We start from the raw sequence: 19,401 nt of genomic DNA on the forward strand, positions 1-19,401 counted from the left end.
GGTATACATTGAAGGTATACATTGCCCAGCTGTGTGGAGCCACATCAGTGCAGTACTTTATGGGATGGTATCTGGGGAAGGAAGAGGTTGGAATGCTGGTGTCCCTTTTAAAAATGGTCTGTTCTTATAATGGGTGTTTGACTCCAGGCAGCCTTTGAAATCGTATAGTGAATCCACTTCATTTGAGCAGAGTGTAACTGACACTGAGAGCATGACCTTACATCTGCCAACCATACACAGTGCATATAAAATAGTGTTGTGCTAAGCAATAGTGGTGTTTACAGTCTACAGGTATATATTTCCATAGTTCACTAACTGCAAACTCTTCTTATGACATTAGTTGTTGCATGGAGACATGATGGAAGTAGATAGACCAGTCACAGTGTAAACCATGGTGTAAATTATCTGCAGTGTTTTATTAAATCTTAAATTGAATGTAACCCTGCTCACTAAAATTCCATATAAGGTTGTTTTTAATAATTGTAAAGTGACAGTATTCACAGGGCGTTGGAAAGGTAAGTCAGCTTTTTTTCTCTCTTTTTCAGGGGTGCGTGACTTCAAAATATAATTGGCATTTCAATGTTATGTGGGAGGTTCTGTCCGGTAGACTCATGATTTCTAATGGTGGCCCTTCATGGGTATCTGCTCAAGGCAGAAAGATTTATGTTAGAAAATATATGTATACTTAACTAGTTCCCCTACAGAATACCTTTTCAATTTAAAAAAGGATTTATTGATGAATGTAAAATACATATTTATAAACAGAGCAATACACAAAATTGGATGCAGGCATATCATATTCTTATGAATGTGGTGTAATGTAAATGACGCAATAATATTACCAAAGTCACATCTAATATTTCAAATGTAATAGTTCAGCACATTTATGTGAGCTTACAGTGCATATAACCCATTGGGGAACCCATTTTCTTCATTAGGGGTAGAGGTTACATTCGGTCTTTTGGTACTTGTGTGGACCTTGGATCCCCACAGTCTGCTGTGAGAGTGGCAGCATTGATTTACAAAAGGGTAAGAGCAGTCATCTCTACTAGCCTCATATAACATGTCCACAGTCTATTACTATCTTCAGCAGCATGTTGCTATTCACCTATCAAATATGTCCAATATCTGCAGTCTCTATCCATCATTTTCTGTTGTATGTTGGCTGTCTCTGACAGCATTATATTAAATATTATGTGCAGCCCTTTGGGGGGCAAGTTGAGGCTCTTTTTACCTCGGATGTTGACAAGCACTGTTGTAGAAATTTTGGGCAGGATCACCGCTTCCTGTGACATTAATGTCCCTCTAAAGAAGCACTATTTACTATCTGACTAGGCCCTACCCTAAAAAGAAAAAAACATTCTTATCACATTTTTCAAGAATTCTATGTCAAAATGCCATGTGTCTTCTTTGAGTAATAAAAGCAGGGTCCCCAATCATCCTATGTACTATGGATCCCTATCAATAAGTCAAGACTCACGTACTCCAGAATGGACTAGTAATACGTCAAATAAACCCTTCACTAATTCACTTATATGTTTCCGTTTCAGAGCTTAAAATAGAACTAAACCCTCCTATTCTTTACAGCCAAAGAAGCTGCCATCTTAGCCTCTGTTTGATCTGCAGTTGCTATGGTGCTGCACATGTGATCAGTTATGACACCAAAAATGTAAAATTATGGAAATGTGGCGCTCGCAAATGTTATTAAATATGTGTGACCAAGTGTAGATGAGTGCAGATGTGAATATACAAAGCAAAAAACATATAAAGTCCAAATAAATGTGCTGAATGTTCTGATCCGCAATAGAAAAAAACTTTGTGAAGTGCAATGGACCACAGACGCTCCAGGACTTTTCAGGTGCAGAAATGCCACCCCCACCCGTGTCCCCACTCACCAAATGGCGATGACCCCCAGCTTTGCAGTCTGGGGGTCACTTCAGGCTTATGCAATGATATCCAGAGAAGCTCATAAATGGTGTTGTGCACATCAGATCAAAGGATTTCTTGTTGTAATTTCTCAGCAGAATCACCAGGCACCAAAAAAAGATTTAAAAAATTGAACTAATAGTGAAAAGTACCGTTTGAAAAGGGATTTATTCCATATAGAAATGGGTACTTACATAATAGTTGATAAAAACAGGCATGTAAAGGGGTTAGAGATGGATCTGGACCCTGCTCATGGCGTGCGTTCCAGAAACCAGGAAGTGCATTCCAAGGAGCAGGAAATGACATCAGTGCCACCGGAAATGTATATGGAATAAATCCCTTTTCAAACGGGTCTTTTCACTATTTGTTCAATTTTTTTTATTCTTTTTTGGTGCCTGGTGATTCTGCTGAGAAATTACAACAAGAAATCCTTTGATCTGATGTGCACAACACCACTCCTGAGCTTCTCTGGATACCATCACATAAGCCTGAAGTGACCCCCAGACTGCAAAGCTGGGGGTCCTGGCCATTTGATGAGTGGGGACACATGTGGGGGTGGCGTTTCTGCACCTGAAAAGTCCTGGAGCGTCTGTGGTCCATTGCACTTCACAAAGTTTTTTTCCATTGCGGATCAGAACATTCAGCACATTTATTTGGACTTTATTTATATGTTTTTTGCTTTGTATATTCAAATCTGCACTCATCTACACTTGGTGACACATGTTTAATAACATTTGCGAGCGCCACATTTCCATAATTTTACATTTCTAGTGACTAGCACTTTGTGTGTGGCAGCTGCTTTAGTTTTCTTTTTCACTGTTCTTTCACCATTCAGCGCGAGTTTAAATTTTATATTATTCACCAGTTATGACATCAGCCATTGGTGGCTTGACAGTTCAGTTGAGATCACAAACAACTGTGACAGTTATAATTCATGGCATGCCTTGGATATAACTGTTTGGGAAACAGTTACATAGATGGGTTTAGGTCTGCTTTAACCACATCCCGCCCGGCCTATAGCAGAATGAGTCAGTTATCCTGATTTGGCTTCATATGATGTCCACCAGGATAAGCCTCTTGTGCCTGCCCCCAGGGCGCATTGAATATCAGTGCAGACCAATCAGCGATGTAAACCAGTGCCTGCCAATGATGCCCACCAGTGCTTGCCAGTAATGCCAATCAGTGCCCACCTGTACCCATATGTGATGCCAATCAATGCCCATCAGGGATGCCAATCAGTGCCCATCAGTAATGCCAGTCAGTGCCTATCAGTAATGCCAGTCAGTGCCTCCTTATCAGTACTGCCTATAAGTGCCATCTATCAGTGCCACCCATCAGTACCCATCATTGCCACCCATCAGTTCCCATCAGTGCCACCTCATCATTGCTGCTTCATCGGTGTCCATCAGTGCTGCCTCCTCAGTGCCCATCAGTGAAGGAGAAAACTTACTTATTTACAAAATTTTATAACAGAAACAAAGAAAACTTTTTTTTGCTTTTTTCAAAATTTTCGGTATTTTTTTATTTGTAGCGCAAAAAATAAAAAAAGCCAGTGGTGATCAAATACCACCAAAAGAAAGCTCTATGTGTGGTCAAAAAAAGATAAAAATTTCATATGGGTAGAGTGTCACATGACCGTGCAATTGTCATTCAAAATGCGACAGCACTGAAAGCTGAAAATTAGCCTGGGCAGGAAGGGGGTAAAAGTGCCCCAGTATTGAAGTGGTTAAAATGGTTCTAAAGGTAGAAAGCTTTATACCTTACTACATTCTATGTAGTAAGGTAAAAAACCTTCTGCATGCAGCTTCCCCCACAGCCCCCCCCCCCCAAATATATACCTGAATCGGATCTCGATCCAGCGATGGGCACAAGAACCAAGGCTCCCTCTGCTCTCTCACTCCTCATTGGCGCCTGCTGCTGTAGTCAATCAGAGCCTGTGACGAGAGAGCGGGGGCGGGGACAAGCCCCACTCTGTATGTCTTATGGACACAAAGCAGGGCTCGGGAGCGAGCACACCTGAGTCCCCTCATAGCAAGCGGCTTGTTATGGGGGGCACTCGTTGGGGGAGGGAGCCCAGAGCACAGGCAGGGGACCTTAAAAGAGGATGATCGGGGCTGCTCTGTGCAAAACTATTGCAGAGAGCAGGTAAGTGTAAGATTTTTATTTTTTAAACAAAAAACCCTGAAATATTTCTTTAATCTTCACAATCTGGCAAAATTGGTAATTACTTCGTACTTGCCTGTCACTTCACAACTGAGAATGCACTTGTACACAATCCGTGTCTAATTGGGTGGGCTATACCAATACAGACAATTTAAATGTGATGTTTCAGTGTGGCTTCTTTATAAATATTGCAATCCTTTTTAAACACAACAGAATTGATGAGGGCACCAAAGCTGCCTGTTTTTTTAGACCACAGTGGCCAAGTGGTTAGAACTTCTGCCTGGCAGCACTAGGGTGTGGCTTTGAATCCCAATCACAACACTACCAGCCTGGAGTCTGCATGTTCTCCCTGTGCCTGTATGGGCTTCCTCTGGCTACTTCGGTTTCCTCTCCCACTCCAAAGACACACTGGTAAGTTAATAGGCCCCTGTCTGAGTTAGGGACCTTAGATTGTAAGCTCCTTGAGGGCATGACTGACATGAATGCATTATATATAAATAAAGTGCTGTGTAAATTGATGGCACTATATAAGTACCTGTAATAAATAAATAATCCACCCTTTACCAGGTGGAAACTCAACCTCAATTTTCTGGGATTTGTGCATAATTTAATATGAACTAATGAACCTTCTATGGGTTCTGATGATCAAACTTTTTAATAGCCACGGAGGTTAGTTTCAGCTCAGAATTCAGATTAGTTAACCTTTGTGTGATCCTAAAATATAACAAACTTCTATAATTTTTTTCTGGGAATTTTAACTAATTCTCTGGGAAAAAAAAAACAATTTTCATGCTAAAACTAAGTATATTATCATTTTGGCAACTAAACAATTTGGCTATGCAATAATCCCAGGTAAACACCATTTTCTAACACCAAAGACATTACACATAAATTAATATGTGTATATAATTGCAGTTAAAGGGTCAAATTAAAGTAAAGTACTGTAGTGAAATCTTCCAGCATCTAACAAAACTGAAATCAATTTTGGGTGGACAGATTTTTCCATAATGGAATCAGTTTTTTTGTTCACATTGTAGGAACATTCTGACAATGCTGATACTCAACCTTGCATGAAAACAGCGCTTATTGTGTGGTTACAGGGCTAAACCAATCAATTCATTTCTACTCCTGCATGCCTTCACAATTGCTAGTTCCTAGTATGGAAACTGTTAATTTACTTTTTGAAAAAAAATCAATATTTCTTTCTTTCTCAGTAAATGCCTACTATCTTTAGGCAGCCAAAGCTTGTTTGGCTGTATTTCTACTGTAGATCACAGGAGTGCAGTTCATTCTGAAGCCTGCTGTCAGGTAATGTCACATAGCCAGTCCAGGCTTGGGAAAAATTGCGACCATATGGTCGGGACCCGCCCACACACCTGGATCAGGACCCGGCTCAGCCTCTCAGTGAGCCGCCGAGAGCCTGAACTGGCTGCTCCCACCGCCTCCACAGACCAGCGCTCCAGTGAGCATGCGGGGGGGGGGGGGCAGAGCAGAGAGCGGGTGACTAACAGCCACCCGCTCTCTGCTCAGGAAAATCTGAGAACCAAGCGATTGGTGGGGTTTGATCGATCGGTTCTCAGTCGATGGAGGACAGATGGAGCATCGGATCGATATTGCATCCACTTACAGTAAGTGAGTATGACTCCCCCCCTCAAAAAAAAAAAAATTCCCATACTTCTCTTTTAAATTGTTTTTCTTATAAAAAATACATTTTTGGTCTCCAAAACAAAAAAACTCCAAAAACAATATAGATTAGAAAAATCATAAAAAGCTAATTTTCATAAGTGTAAAAAAATAATATAACAAAAAAGCAGTTTCACTAGCAAACATGATGCCAGCTATGTATAAATATTTTATATTCATATAGCCTTTAAAAGGAATCACTTTGACCAAACTTCTGCCTTTTAAGACTCTAACAGCTATTTGCAGTTTGTACATTAAAATTTTAATTTTAACTATATTAAAATATTTTTCGCACATGAAAAAAAAAAAAATGTAACATGTCACACACTACAGAATAAACAAGCCATTATGACCAGACAACTTGATTTTTAATAATATCACATTATATACGGGCTTACCAGCCACAGGTGCGATATAACAAGGCTTCGAAACATGATTCACGGCTAAGATTTACACAAGGTCATATCAAATTCTGAGCCATAACCTTAATTTTACACCTCCACTTCAGATCTCTGAATGTTTTCAAATCTAATGTTTTCATTCACTAAACCACCGCACTCCCTGACTGGCTTTACACCAAGAAACAATGTCAAGCCTTTTGAAGTCAGAATTAATTGTACCTGAAGTGAAGCAAAGCAAGGTCGCTTGTGCTGGGATCACATTCTAATACTGTATGAAGACTTGGTGAAAACCACAAATCTAATAATGGTCTTTCAGAATTCAGAAACATGTTGTTGTTAAGGTTTATATCACATTGCCCAAGGGTTGTAACTTGATTCTTTTATAACCCAGACAATCATCTATTCTACCAAGAGAAATACAGCTTAGTATGTAGCGACAGTCAAAAATTGACCTTCCTATAATCACTTCATCTGACATTGACCACAACCTTATTTTCATGTCAACATAAAATCTTACTCACTACCAGTTGCACAGTTTCTTCTATATGACTAGCAGATGACTGCACAACCTATGTGCTTCTGTATGAAAGCAAGCATTAAAAGGGAGCATTTAAGGGAATAAATTGTGGCTTTCATTTTTTAGCAGGAGTTTGTGTAAAGTTGTTGAAAACGATAAAGAGTAAATACAAATATGGCACAATTATTGAAACGATAAAAAAAGACAGAAATGTGAATTTCACATAATAATAGTGGTAGAATCATATCCACTTAAATGTAATGTGGTTGATATCAGTTTAGTAAGTAATGCCACTTAAAATAGTTATTGTCACAATAAAGGAATTCAAATAATACCATAAACAAATTATTAGCAACCTGGATTTGATTTTATTGTAAGATAAGTGGGGGTCATTTTCAACCATAACAGCTAGCTGAGTACTCTACTGCCTACTTTAAATTCAATATTTCAAATCAATGTATTTAATTTATGCTTTTTAGTTCCCGGCAGACTCTGGAATTACAAAGAGCTGCTTAATTTCTAAGAAAATGTTTACAGACCTTATGAGATCTAAAGAGTTGATAAAATCTACACACAGATCCTTTTCCTGCTTAATAAAATGATTCTGAGAAGCCTAATTATTGGGAAGGTATTGTTGACATTTTCTAGGAAATGTCTCCAACCTAGATTGCAGTAGTTAGCAATTTCTAAGCACTTGGTCTTAGTTTCTTTTGAAACACCCTACACTACAACAATTTTGTTATTGATGATGATGTTATTATATGTTATATATGCTAAATAGACTGTTGTTTTGTTAAAAAGAAAATAACTAAATGCAGGTAAAAAATCTGGCGCATGGACAATGTCAGAAAGGGATAAACACAAATACTGGGAGAACAATATAGTAAAAAAAACACTAATACAATCTTTATCTATGCACTACACCAGGGATATGCAATTAGCAGACCTCCAGCTGTTGCAAAACTACAAGTCCCATCATGCCTCTGCCTCTGGGTGTCATGCTTGTGGCTGTCAGAGTCTTGCTATGCCTCATGGGACTTGTAGTTCTCCAACAGTTGGAGGTCCGCATATTGCATATCCCTGCACTACACCAAGGGAAAATGTGATGGACTGAAGTTCCAGATAAAAACAGGGGTAGCAGTGGGACTGGGCAAGTTTAGGAGAAGCAGCTCTATGGATTGTAATAAGGGGAGCTGTAACAGTCCATGAATGCAATAAAGTCCATGAAAAACATTAAACCTTTAAAAACAATAAAGTCTATAAAAACCTTCTCTTTTCAGGTGAAAATGAGAAGTTCTCTATCACATGATGTATAACACTGTATAAAGTACAAACTGTCAGTGTCACCTTAGAAACCAATCCAAATCTTCCACTCATATATATTCAAATAGAATTTGACACTTTAAATGCAAAAATAGGCCCGGGGATCACTAGTGTATTCGGATACCGATGTATTCTGAACTACATTCAAATTCACAAAAAATAGTGCATGTACAGTAGGTTCGTACTTATTTTGTAAACATAAGTGCTCATTTTTTTGTAATCATAATTACCACATTTTTCAAATGTAAATACAGATTTCATTAGTGAAATACATGATTGCCTTAAGTACTATAAGTAGATGCAGCAGCTGTTTACAGCACTGCAAGGACAAACTGTTTAAGTTTTAAATGTTCACATTCCAAAAAAATATATTTTGTGTCGTACAAGAACCAAATCATCCTCATTTGAAATTATGCAGCTAGCATGGCAGATCATTGCCTTTAGCCAACAATCAACAGCTTCAGCTACTTTCCCTTTCTTCAATCTATCTTTAGCGAAGTCAACCCTCTGAGGCTCAACGCTGCACATGAAATCACTTTTCAAGAACACGACAGGGTGGCTTCTACGTTCTCTATGAACTGCTCTTCCCTCAGGCAGCAAAGCAATAACTATCTTCTAGCACAGTAATCAGTGGGAGGTTTTGGCTCTTTCCTGGCATTCCTGCACCCGGTTCACTAAGACTTCAGACAGGAAAAGACAAATTCTGTATATTAAATCTTCTCGATGTTAAATAAGACAAAGCAAAATGAAGTCAAGATTCTTTCTTATTAAATAAGCAGAGCTACAAACAATCATTGCATTTGTTCGAGAATGGAAGACTCTTGCTGCCAAAACAAGTATCTCTACCATCTTTATTAGTCACCCACAACCGTTACTAATGGCATAAAGAAAACATAATCATAATGAATAAAGAAAATGTGGCTCTTACTATCTATCTATCTATCTATCTATCTATCTATCTATCTATCTATCTATCTATCTATCTATCTATCTATCTATCTCTGTATTTATTTATCTTCTATAAGCAGTAATTGTCAATTTTATTGGACTCACAGATCCTCTTACCTTGGCACAACAAGGGTTAAAGTGTTACTAAACCCACAACAGTAAAATCAGTCTGTATATGCAGTAAAGCATGCTTGTTATACCTGCTGTGGAACCTAAGGGATTAATCCTCTGCATTGTGTAAAAAGGCTGTTTGATCCTGACTACTCAGATCCACCCCTTTTTCCACTGTTCCCAATTCATCTGCTGATAGTACAAAGCCTTGGGGGCACTCTGCACATGCTCAGTTTAATGTGTATTGCTGGAGAGTTTTTTTTTTTTATCTTGGGAGGGTGCATGTGATCGGCCAATCAGCACTATCCAAACAGAGGGTCTGGGGTCCTGCAGCCTCATAGGACAGTCAGAGTATAATGGAAACTCCTCCTACAAGCTTTAACCAGCCACTGATAGAAGTCATAAAACTACTATATATACTGATGATGAGAAAAGGTATTTAGAAGTTTATATTTATTAAAATAATTGCATTTCCATGTTTTGTGTACTGTGGGAGACCAGATATAGTGAATGCAGGGTCCAGGGTTTAGTAACACTTTAACTGAGGGAGGCATGACACTTTTGGTAAATGTGTACAGATGCATCATTGTCCTGGTCATGGTATGAACATCTCTTAATTGATAATTATTAGCTTTGACATCAACGCAAGGAGTGTGAGTTAGTCCTCTTAGGGCCAATTCACACCATATAGATTGGGCTGCACCATGCAACCTTGCTTTGAGTCCTATGAGTTCAGATCATGCCACTGTGCTGCAGTGGTGTGCACTTAAAAAAGTAGGACATTCTGCATTTTTATGCAGACAGTATGTTACAATGCACTACACTGTATCATAACGTGCACAACGGTGCACAAATGAATGAAATGTAATCTTGTGACTTTTTAATAAAGTTAAAAAAAATGTAAACAGTGTAATGTCATTGCACACCAGTGGCAGTGGTAAAACGAGACCACAACATACCCTAAGGCTTCATGTACACGGGACGTTGTTCAACCTCTCCTGAAAGATTTAACTTGACAGCTAGAAACCAGCGTCTAAAAATGGCTCTTTAGCCGCCTTTACATGCCGCGTTCAGTCACATTTAGCCGCGTTTAGTTGCGTCTAGAAGCGTTTGAAAAAAGATTTTTTTTTTTTCAAAATTGGCAAAAATGAAAAATGCCTGTAAATGAAACACTGCTAAACGTGAGTTGCCGCGTTTAGCCATGTTTGGCGTTTGAAATGTCTCTAAACAGCTTCTGAACGCAATTTTTTGGGTTCCAAATAAAGCCTCTAAACACAACTGCCTAGAAATGACTGTAAACGAACCAATGTACATGTACTGATAAGATAACATAGAGGAGAGTTCAGGAGCTGCTGAAAAAAATGCCCAACTGCTCCTAAACGTTCATTTAGCAGCAGCAGTGTACATGAGGCCTAAAAGGTAACCAGACATAAGGAACAAAATATTACATATTACATATACATATACATATTAAACATCTCTGTGTTTGTTTTGGTAAAAAGATAAATTATTTCTTTTAGTAATAAAATAAAAACCAAACAACCTATTTTATTTTGAAAGAGAGGCAGATCAATGGAGGAGATTTATTAACATGGCAAAGCAATACAAAATAAAAGCATGCAGGTAGACTTACTATAAAATTGTAGATTATTTATAAATTTACCCCTGCTCAGATGTAGCACAGTGTTATTTTAAAATATGCTTTAATCCATTCCCTAATGGCTCATATATTTTAGATAGAAAACTTGACATCTGTTGCAACAGTTTAAAAAAAAACTGTTGTGAAAACCAGGGCTTTTTTTCGGCTGGAACTTGGTGGAACTGAGTTCCACCATCTCTGGCTGAAGCCCTCTGCTCTCTGCTCACCACCATCACTTGTAAACATTGAAATCCAGCTTCGGTGTTTACGAGTGACATCTTGTCTCCCAAAGACTCCCACAGATCTAATCTCCTGAGCAGCTCCCTCTGAGTGCAGGATGGGGAAAGGGGAGATGCAGGTGCCCAGGGTGCAGTGCAAATGCCAACATCCCCACTGGATGATCTCCCTGCAAGTGAGAAAGACAGGGAGAACTGCAGTGTGAGGGAAGGTACTAGAGCCAGCTGGGTGCTTCAGCTTAACAAAGCAGCAAAAGTTGGACATGTGAATGATGGTGGAGCTTTTAAGGAAGGGGGAGAAAAAGGGGGTGGTGGTGGCGGGATTGCATGCAGAGGTCAGAGCTGAAGAGGGGTGAAAGTGAGATGTGGATGGAGAGGTAAGCAGCTGTAGAAGAAGGCTGAACTCTGCACTCTGTGTAGCTCACCCCTGAACTCTGCACTATGTAGGTAGTGTACAGTCGAACTCTGCACGTAGCTCACCCCTGAACTCTGCTTTTTGTAGGCAGTGTACCACCAAACTCTGCATGTAGTGCAACCCTGAACTCTACACTCTGTGTAACCCCCCGAACTCTGCCCTCTGTACGTAATGCACTCCTGGTATTTAATGCCCCCTTAAGACCCTCTCATTGTGAAATTTGACCACACTCACTATTTGATGGATGGTGTGTGTGGGGGAGAGGGGGATTTGGGGGGTTGTGGTTGAGTTCCTGCACCTATTTTCAGAGAAAAAAGGCCTGGTGAAAACTATGTAGGACTGCAAGTGAAGGGACTCAAAATACACATAAAATCTCTATTGCAAATCCTGCTGGTAGGAAGCTTGATGAATTATGTTGATTTGGGTTGATTTACTAAAGTAGCAGAGACTGTTCACTTAGATTAGTACATATGGCAATGGTATGTTTAACTCAATTATTCAATCATGTTTAAAGGGATTGTAAAGGCAGAAGGTTTTTTTCTATGCATTAAGATAAAAAGCCTTCTGTGTGCAGCAACCTCCCTCAGCCCCCTAATACTTACCTGAGCCCCCTCTAGATCCAGCGATGTTGTAGGAATGTCTCAGCTGCCCAGGACTCCCCTTCTCATTGGCTGAGACAGCAGGGTGCCGCCATTGGCTCCCGCTGCTGTCAATCAAAATCAGTTAGCCAATGAGAAGACAAAGGGGGCAGGGCCAGGCTGTGGCTCCATGTCTGAATGGACACAGGGAGCTGTGACTCGGCTCGGGAAATTGAAATCTGCATGCTGTGGGGGCACGCAACAAAGGGGAGGGGCCAGGAGCATCGAATAGGGACCCGAGAAGAGGAGGATCTGGTCTGTTCTGTTCAAAACCATTTCACAGAGTAGGTAAGCATGACATTGTTATTTTTACCTAAAAAAATAGACTTTTCAATCACTTTTTTCCCTGCACCTAATTGGAAATTTAAATGAACTTACCCTCAATATATGCTAAGCTATGAACTTTTCACAGTCAACATATATTCTGCTACATGAACAGTCTCCACCACTTTAGTACATTGTAGAAATGATTTTCAATAAGTTCCTATGATTTGAAAAAAAAACAAAAAACCTAATAATGTGACTTTCCAGTTAGAAGTTGCTACTTACAATTAGATTATTTATTTAGCATAATATTATATGAACATTGTATTGTGTTTGCAATTTGTACCTTAACGCTGTATTGTTATGTTTACCGCTGAAATAAAGATGTACATTTCTGATAATCAGGCAGCTTTATCATTGTCCTATAAATAAAAAAACACCTACAGATCTTTATAAATAAACTACTGATGAAAATTATAACTCCCTGTGCTGCTCTTTCTAACACCCAAGTATGATATACAGTATGCTCATGGTCCTGAACAGAGATGATTTTTGCATAGCAAAATTCACTAAGCACAAAAGGTGCAAGCAATAGACGTACAGTCTAAAAGCACTACCTAAAACGGGCATAATGCATTGCAGAAGCTTATTGAGCCCTTAAGTATGCTTTATTTATAGTTACTGAACCCTATATTATAAAAAAATAAATCTAATTTCTATAAAATTTACTGCAATATTCCTGCAAACCAAGGTATTTTGGAAGAGTAAATAATAAGACAACCAGCAATTTAAATACATGACTAACAAGACCTGCTTGTGACTTTAGCTCTACATCTCAGACTGCAAAAACATACATTTCTTAGCTTTCACAGGTCATAACAGTACTATAAAACAGGGGAATTTATCCCATCAAAACCACAGCGAGGTATTAGTCATCTGAACCATTCTTTTGATATAGTTATGACTAAGAAGGGTGCAGTCCAATCCGGTAACATTCTGTCAGCATTTTGGAAGTGTCACCAGCTAGCAAAATCACCCCAGCTTTGCCATAGACAGAACAGTGTGCTATCAGTCTATAAATTTAAAAGGTCAGTTTCCATTTTTAAGAGATTCCCATTTTTGAAAAAATCATGTTTAAAATGACTGGTAACAAGCAATATGTGGCTGTGTGATGGGCACAGACAAAACACAGTACAGAAAATGAATATTAGTGGTTGGTCTTACCATCTGGAGGCATCAAGACTTTGTTATTTTGTGTACACCAGCCAACAGGGTGTAGATCTGCAGTCATGACATCACACCAGAAGTCTGCCCTGCGATCTTCTCCATAGCCACAATACCTCAGCAGAAGTAACTGTCCACATGTGGTAATGATAGTTGCAACCCAGTAAGTTTCTGGATTATTCTTATTGGCCACTTCCAGTTTCATTCCTGGTTGGAAGCTGCTCTGAAGACTAATTTCCACCTATTAAACATACAGAAGGAACAACAAATTGGAAACACTTTTCAGTTAAATCCATTACTTAGCTGGTAGAAAATGGTATAACCATATTAATGTTAAACCAGAAGTAAACTAAGTATACTTTTTTTAAATACAATTAGTACAAGTACCTGATTATTTATCTCTTTTTCCAAAGTTCTGTAAGGTAGCAACGGGAGACTGGGAAAGAAAGGGACAGCACTGGGAGTTAATCAGAACTCTATTGCTTTGCACGGTGTTGACTGAATAGCTCACGAAATAGGAAACACCAAAAGGGGGGCAAAAATGCCAGGATAGGGGGAAATGCTGTATTGGTATACATGACATTTATTGGGCAAGCTTGGTAAAGGCTTGCAACTTCTCAACCTGGGGATTCAGAATGTTCCAGGTAAAGCAGGCGGATTTCCATCTGCCTAATCTGATGACATGACCCAGCACCCAGTGCCAGGAGGCGGCCGGGGCCGCTTCGATCCTAAAGGAGTGCCTGGAAAACTGGATAGGTTTGAGGCCTAGATTAGCCAGGAGGATGCAAACATGTCTGATGAACTGGCTAGCTGTTAGTGGGCTGGAAGGAAAAGGCAACAATGGGCTGGAGCTAGACTGGTCCGGCAGGTGTGATAACAACTGGTCCAGAACCACTACTGGACACCATTCGTTGTGGGTCTGGAAGAATTTGATGTTGACCCCGGTGTGGTAGGAAGCTGGGGAGTTCACATACAGTGGCCTCGGTTGCCAGGTGCTACACAGGTGCCATCTGGCCCGCCTTCAAGACCATTTTGTCCTACATCTGGCAGTGTCCAAAACTCATCAGCCTGGCACCGGAGTCGCCATCAATGGCAACATAAGCGAAGGGGCCAATAATGAATCCCTGGTCCAGCTCGGTCTGCAACAGATTGTCAATAGCCTGCTCATCAGCGGAGGCTGAGCGGAGGTTCCTGCACTGATTGGTGGTGTGGGGTAGGGTGCTGAGCCCCGTGTGGAGTCCGGAGATAAACCCACACACCAGGAATAGTGTGTATGTGGGTGACAGGTGAGAGGAAAGGTAGAACTCCAGCCATCGTACATTCACCCGGCTCACTCAAGATGAGTTGGGATGCTAGGGGAGGGGGGTATTTGCTCTTGGGATGAGCTCTATGACAGTTGACACAAATGTGAAGCAGTCGGCATTGGTTGAAGCTGCAGGTGCCATAGTTAAAGTTGCAGATAGGCGTCTTGCCTAGTAACTGGAAGGGCCGTCCCAACTCTAGTCCACCTGAGGATGTTGCATAGGGGCAGGCATGCCTTGAGCAGCACTAGAGGCAGAGGGGAAGGTCAAGGAACATCTGACATCCATGTTAGAGCACCAGTTTGCCGTGTGAGTGGAGGACTGGCAAACGGTGCAAAGCGGTGAACGCAGACCCGCAAAGTGCCGGCAGAACAACTCGGTGTCCACAATGCTCCAATTCGTGCTGGTTTCGAACTGGGGGAGTTTGGATGCAGCTCTGGCTGCAAACGAGCGGTGGTAGTCGTAAAACGCAGAGCCTTCGTAATTGTACCTTTAATCAAATCCATCTCTTCCCTCCTGCTGGGGTTGGCCGAGCATAAGACATTCCTAAAAATGGCGAAGGCCAGCACAAACTCGGTTATCATCAGTTTACGATTGAGCCTGGGGCCTTTGGCCTTCAGAACCAAGGATACATCCCCCCAGGCATAGGACTTATTCTCGGCCAGATCGTGGGCCGAAATGAGCAGGGAGGCCAGGTTAACAAGGCCAGGTTAACATCCTTTCCCTCCAGGATGTCCTTCCTGATGCTGGCAGGGACGAGGTGTGCAGGAAAAATAGTGGAACTAGTGCTCGGCGTACCTGTGGGTGGTAGTGCCAAGACAGGCGCTGCGACTGTGTCTAGGGGGGTCACCACTGGGTGCACCCCTAGGACTCCTACTCTCACCTGCACGTCAGAGACTGCTGTGGTCAGCGTGCTGATCATGGTATGAAGCTGGGCGAGAGCTGAGGAGATGGACTGCAGGGGTGTCTTCTGGGTGCCAGGTGCAGCTGCTGCTGGTGTTGGGAACAGCAGCCTGAATAATTCTGCTTTCCTGACTGTGGCGGGGTAGGAATGGCCCTACGCCGCAGCTCTGCCATGAGCTTGGGGATAGTCCATCCCTTGAGGAACTGAGTGCTGGCTGGCTCTGAAACCGCAGTGGGTGACAGAGGGGCGGAGGCAAGGTCCTCACTGCCGGACCGTGACATAACTCCAGCTATAATGTGAAAAGAGGGGAAGGAGAGGTGTATGTTTAGAAAGAGTTTTTGGGAAAGGAAAACAGCAGAGTAGAGACGGAGTACGTAAGAATAAGTAAGAAGCAAGGGGGAGGAAAGAACACAAAAAGGAACGACAGGTGTAGTGAAGAACACAATGCGTTCCGGTTAATGCTGAAGAGTGGAAATTTAGAAAACTCCGGGATTGGCTGAACCAGGGATTGGCTGAAGCATGATAAATATTCATACTGGACATTTGATTCCCCCTGCCCTATATTCTGGAGGCTTCTCCCAGAAGCAGGTGTGAGAAATCATACACCTAACTAGGAAACCCCGACCAGACAAAAGCAATAGATTACTGCTCCATTGACTGCAGCAAAGCCAAAAACTAAATTTAGCCTAGGAGCCTAACTAGAGGAGGGCCCTACCTCAACTATATTTATATATATAGTATAACTTGGCCTCCTAGATCCATTGCAATAGCAAATTACCCAATATTTCATTTAAAGAAATGGAGAAAGCAGAAAGAATAGCATTTTTCATTTGAAATAAGGTGCTGACATTTAAAATGCTAAAGAGAGTTGTCAGTTTGAAAGCAATGAGCTAAAGTCTGAAACATTAGAAAATTAAATTGTATCAAGTAACATAAAAGGCTAACCAAGAATTCTTTGAATTTTCAAGTAAACTAACTTGCTTTGATCTTTGATTTGCTTTGTGATAGCAACTTCCAGGTATTAGCTGACGTTTTTCTAATGTGACATATAGTTTAGTGTTTAAACAATAAAAAAAAAAAAAAAAAAAAAAAAAAGAACAGAGTACATACATGTCTGAAAGAAGTGTGTGGTGCAGAACTTGATGCTGTTTCCTCTAAATACTCATCCCAGTTAAAATCTGTATCTTCAACACTAGAGCCATCATCTGCAAAAGGATAACACAAAACAACAATTAATATGTATATCGTACATTATAAATTTATAAATTGATATTTTTATAAGCAGTGCTGCAGGGTCAAGTAACAGGTTTACTTTGTTAATATATCCACTGAAAGCAAATACTTATTGTTCCCTAACTCCGAATGACGAGACATACCAAGTACTTATGGGTATAGGGGAGTATGTGACTCATGCATCTTCCTCCCATGTGAAAGTACTGGTGCTTGATGAGTGGCCACTGTCACATGGGGTGGAGGAGAGTCTTCAGCCCTGTGTAAGCTCCAAGGCCCGAAGTTAACAGTGGCTGTAAGGAGTAGCAGGAAAGGGAAGTACGTGTAATTGATAAAAAAAAATAAAAATGAACTTATTCTTTAGCCATTTTTAGCCCATATGAAAAGCACAGGTACTTTAAAGTAATTTTTTATCAGTTTCTTTGAAGCTTAAAGTGTTACTAAACCCACAACAGTAAAATCAGTGTGTATCTGCAGTAAAACATACTTGTTATACTCACTGTGGAACCTAAGGAGTTAATTCTCTGCATCGTGTAAAAAGGCTGTTTAATCCTGTATGCACAGATCCTCCTCTTCTTTCACTGACTCCAGAACAGAGTTACTGGAGTCAGGCTGCACATGCCCAGTGTGTATTGCTAAAGAGTTTTTTTTTTCTTGGGAGAGTGCATGTGATCAGCACAGGGCCAATCAGCACTGTCAACACAGAGGGTCAAGGGTCCTGCAGCCTGATAGGACAATTGTGGGAAAATGAAAACTCCTCCTACAAGTTTTAACCTGGCACCGATAGAGAAAAGGTATTTAGCAGTTTATATTTGCTAAAATGATTGCATTTCCATGATCTGTGTACTGTGGGAGACCAGATATAGTAAACGCATAGTTAAACTTACTTTAACTCTATGACCTGACATTGGAGTCTGAGAACAAGGAATGCACACAGGTGAACATTAGCAGTTCTTTGAGACAATGTTAATTAAGAATGTTATGGCAGGTGTCATTGTGCATGATGACTAAAAAAAGTTGTACTGTGACCAGAAAGTAGGTAAACAAAGACAAAAATATAAAACAATCATTGAAGTGGCTTGTACCACACACATTAACATATGTGAATAACAGCACATGGAAGGTAGTTTCATAAAGATGAGTGATTATTACCAATACAAGACTCTATTTGTGAACCTTACTATCACAGGCACCCAGTGCTCATGTCCTGCATGTCTGATCTTGCCCCCTGGGTGATGAGGCCACTGGCATCCATGTTCTTTGTTGCCATATTCTTTGTTGCCATGTCTGCCTGACATTGCCTATAGGGAGCTGCAGTTCTGTGCAGACACAAGGAGGGCAGCCTTAAGCAAGGTGTGCTATTCCTCCTCAGCCCTGCTGCCCCTGTGCTTTCCAGCAGTAGTAGGGACAGGGGGAACTAAAGAGAGTAAAGGGACAGCAGAGTGTTTGACTGGCCAGTAAGGTAAGTGACAGCTAATGAGTGTATGTGTGTCATTGTGCATGAATGCATGTCATTGTGTGAGTGTGTGTATCATTATGTGTAAATGTAAGTGACTGTGTGTATTTCAGTGTGTGTGAATGAGTATGTTTCCAGAATGTCCCATAAGGGATTCTGCTGTACTAACAATAAGGGGGTGTTGTTAAAATTAAAGTGCTGTGCACTGGGCTGAATATACTCCTGATCCTTGCACTCAGTACATTATATACAACTGATTCCTGCACTCAATATGTTACATATTCATGACCTCAGCTCTAAGTATGTTACATACTCCTGATCCATGAACTCTGTAGGTTACATAACTCCTGACACTTGCATTTCGTACATAACACATTTATGACCTCTGCACCCTATATGTTACATACTCCTGGTGCCTGGTCAATGGCATTGTTCAAATATGGCCACATGGCCACATTAGGTCAATAAAGTTACCAACATTCCAACCTCTTGCTAGGTGCAGCTGTGGAGTGGGAAATTCCATGGTCTCAGCAGATTAGACTGGCAGCCTGCTATCACAGTTCAGCCTGAATCTTAGCTCATCCTTACTCCCGACCCCTGCACTCTGTACGTTATATAATTGTAAAGGGAATATATTTCCTTTAGTTTTAGGTAGAGTAAAGAAAGTACAAAAACAAGAAGACAGGAAGGTGCAAACACCTAGTGCATTACTGCAAAAAATGTATTTGACCCAAATGAAAACTTCATGATTGTTGCACTGGTCAGTTCATCTCAGGAAGGGGGTGTGCCCCTGAAAGGCGTCAGCTTGGCTATACAGCAGGATACAATTGGAGTACACATACCTTGCACTATATGGCATCTTGTGGTCCATGTGTTTTACCAGTTGCACTTTTGTAAGTATCCAATTTGTATCCATTTTATTTGCTCAAATACATTTTTTTTTTTGCGGTAATGCATTAGTGGCTTGCCCCTTCCTGTCTTCTTGTTTTTGTTATTCCACTTTGGATTATCCATGGAAGGCA

General features: G+C 40.7%; 1 protein-coding gene across 4 annotated transcripts in view; it reads right to left on the bottom strand.

The window, feature by feature from the left end:
• The window catches only part of SFMBT2 (Scm like with four mbt domains 2), a 254,257-nt gene that overhangs the window by 110,543 nt on the left and 124,313 nt on the right, over window positions 1-19,401 (bottom strand). For all 4 annotated transcript variants that reach the window (XM_073619432.1, XM_073619433.1, XM_073619431.1 and 1 more), the window contains exons 3-4: window positions 16,804-16,898; window positions 13,489-13,729 (exon numbers count right to left, since the gene is read on the bottom strand). In XM_073619432.1, coding sequence (XP_073475533.1) covers window positions 13,489-13,729; window positions 16,804-16,898 — 336 coding nt within the window. The remainder of the gene's footprint in view (window positions 1-13,488; window positions 13,730-16,803; window positions 16,899-19,401) is intronic.

Source organism: Aquarana catesbeiana, linkage group LG03, assembly GCF_042186555.1.
Source record: "Aquarana catesbeiana isolate 2022-GZ linkage group LG03, ASM4218655v1, whole genome shotgun sequence".
In the NCBI taxonomy this organism is placed as follows: Eukaryota; Metazoa; Chordata; class Amphibia; order Anura; family Ranidae; genus Aquarana; species Aquarana catesbeiana.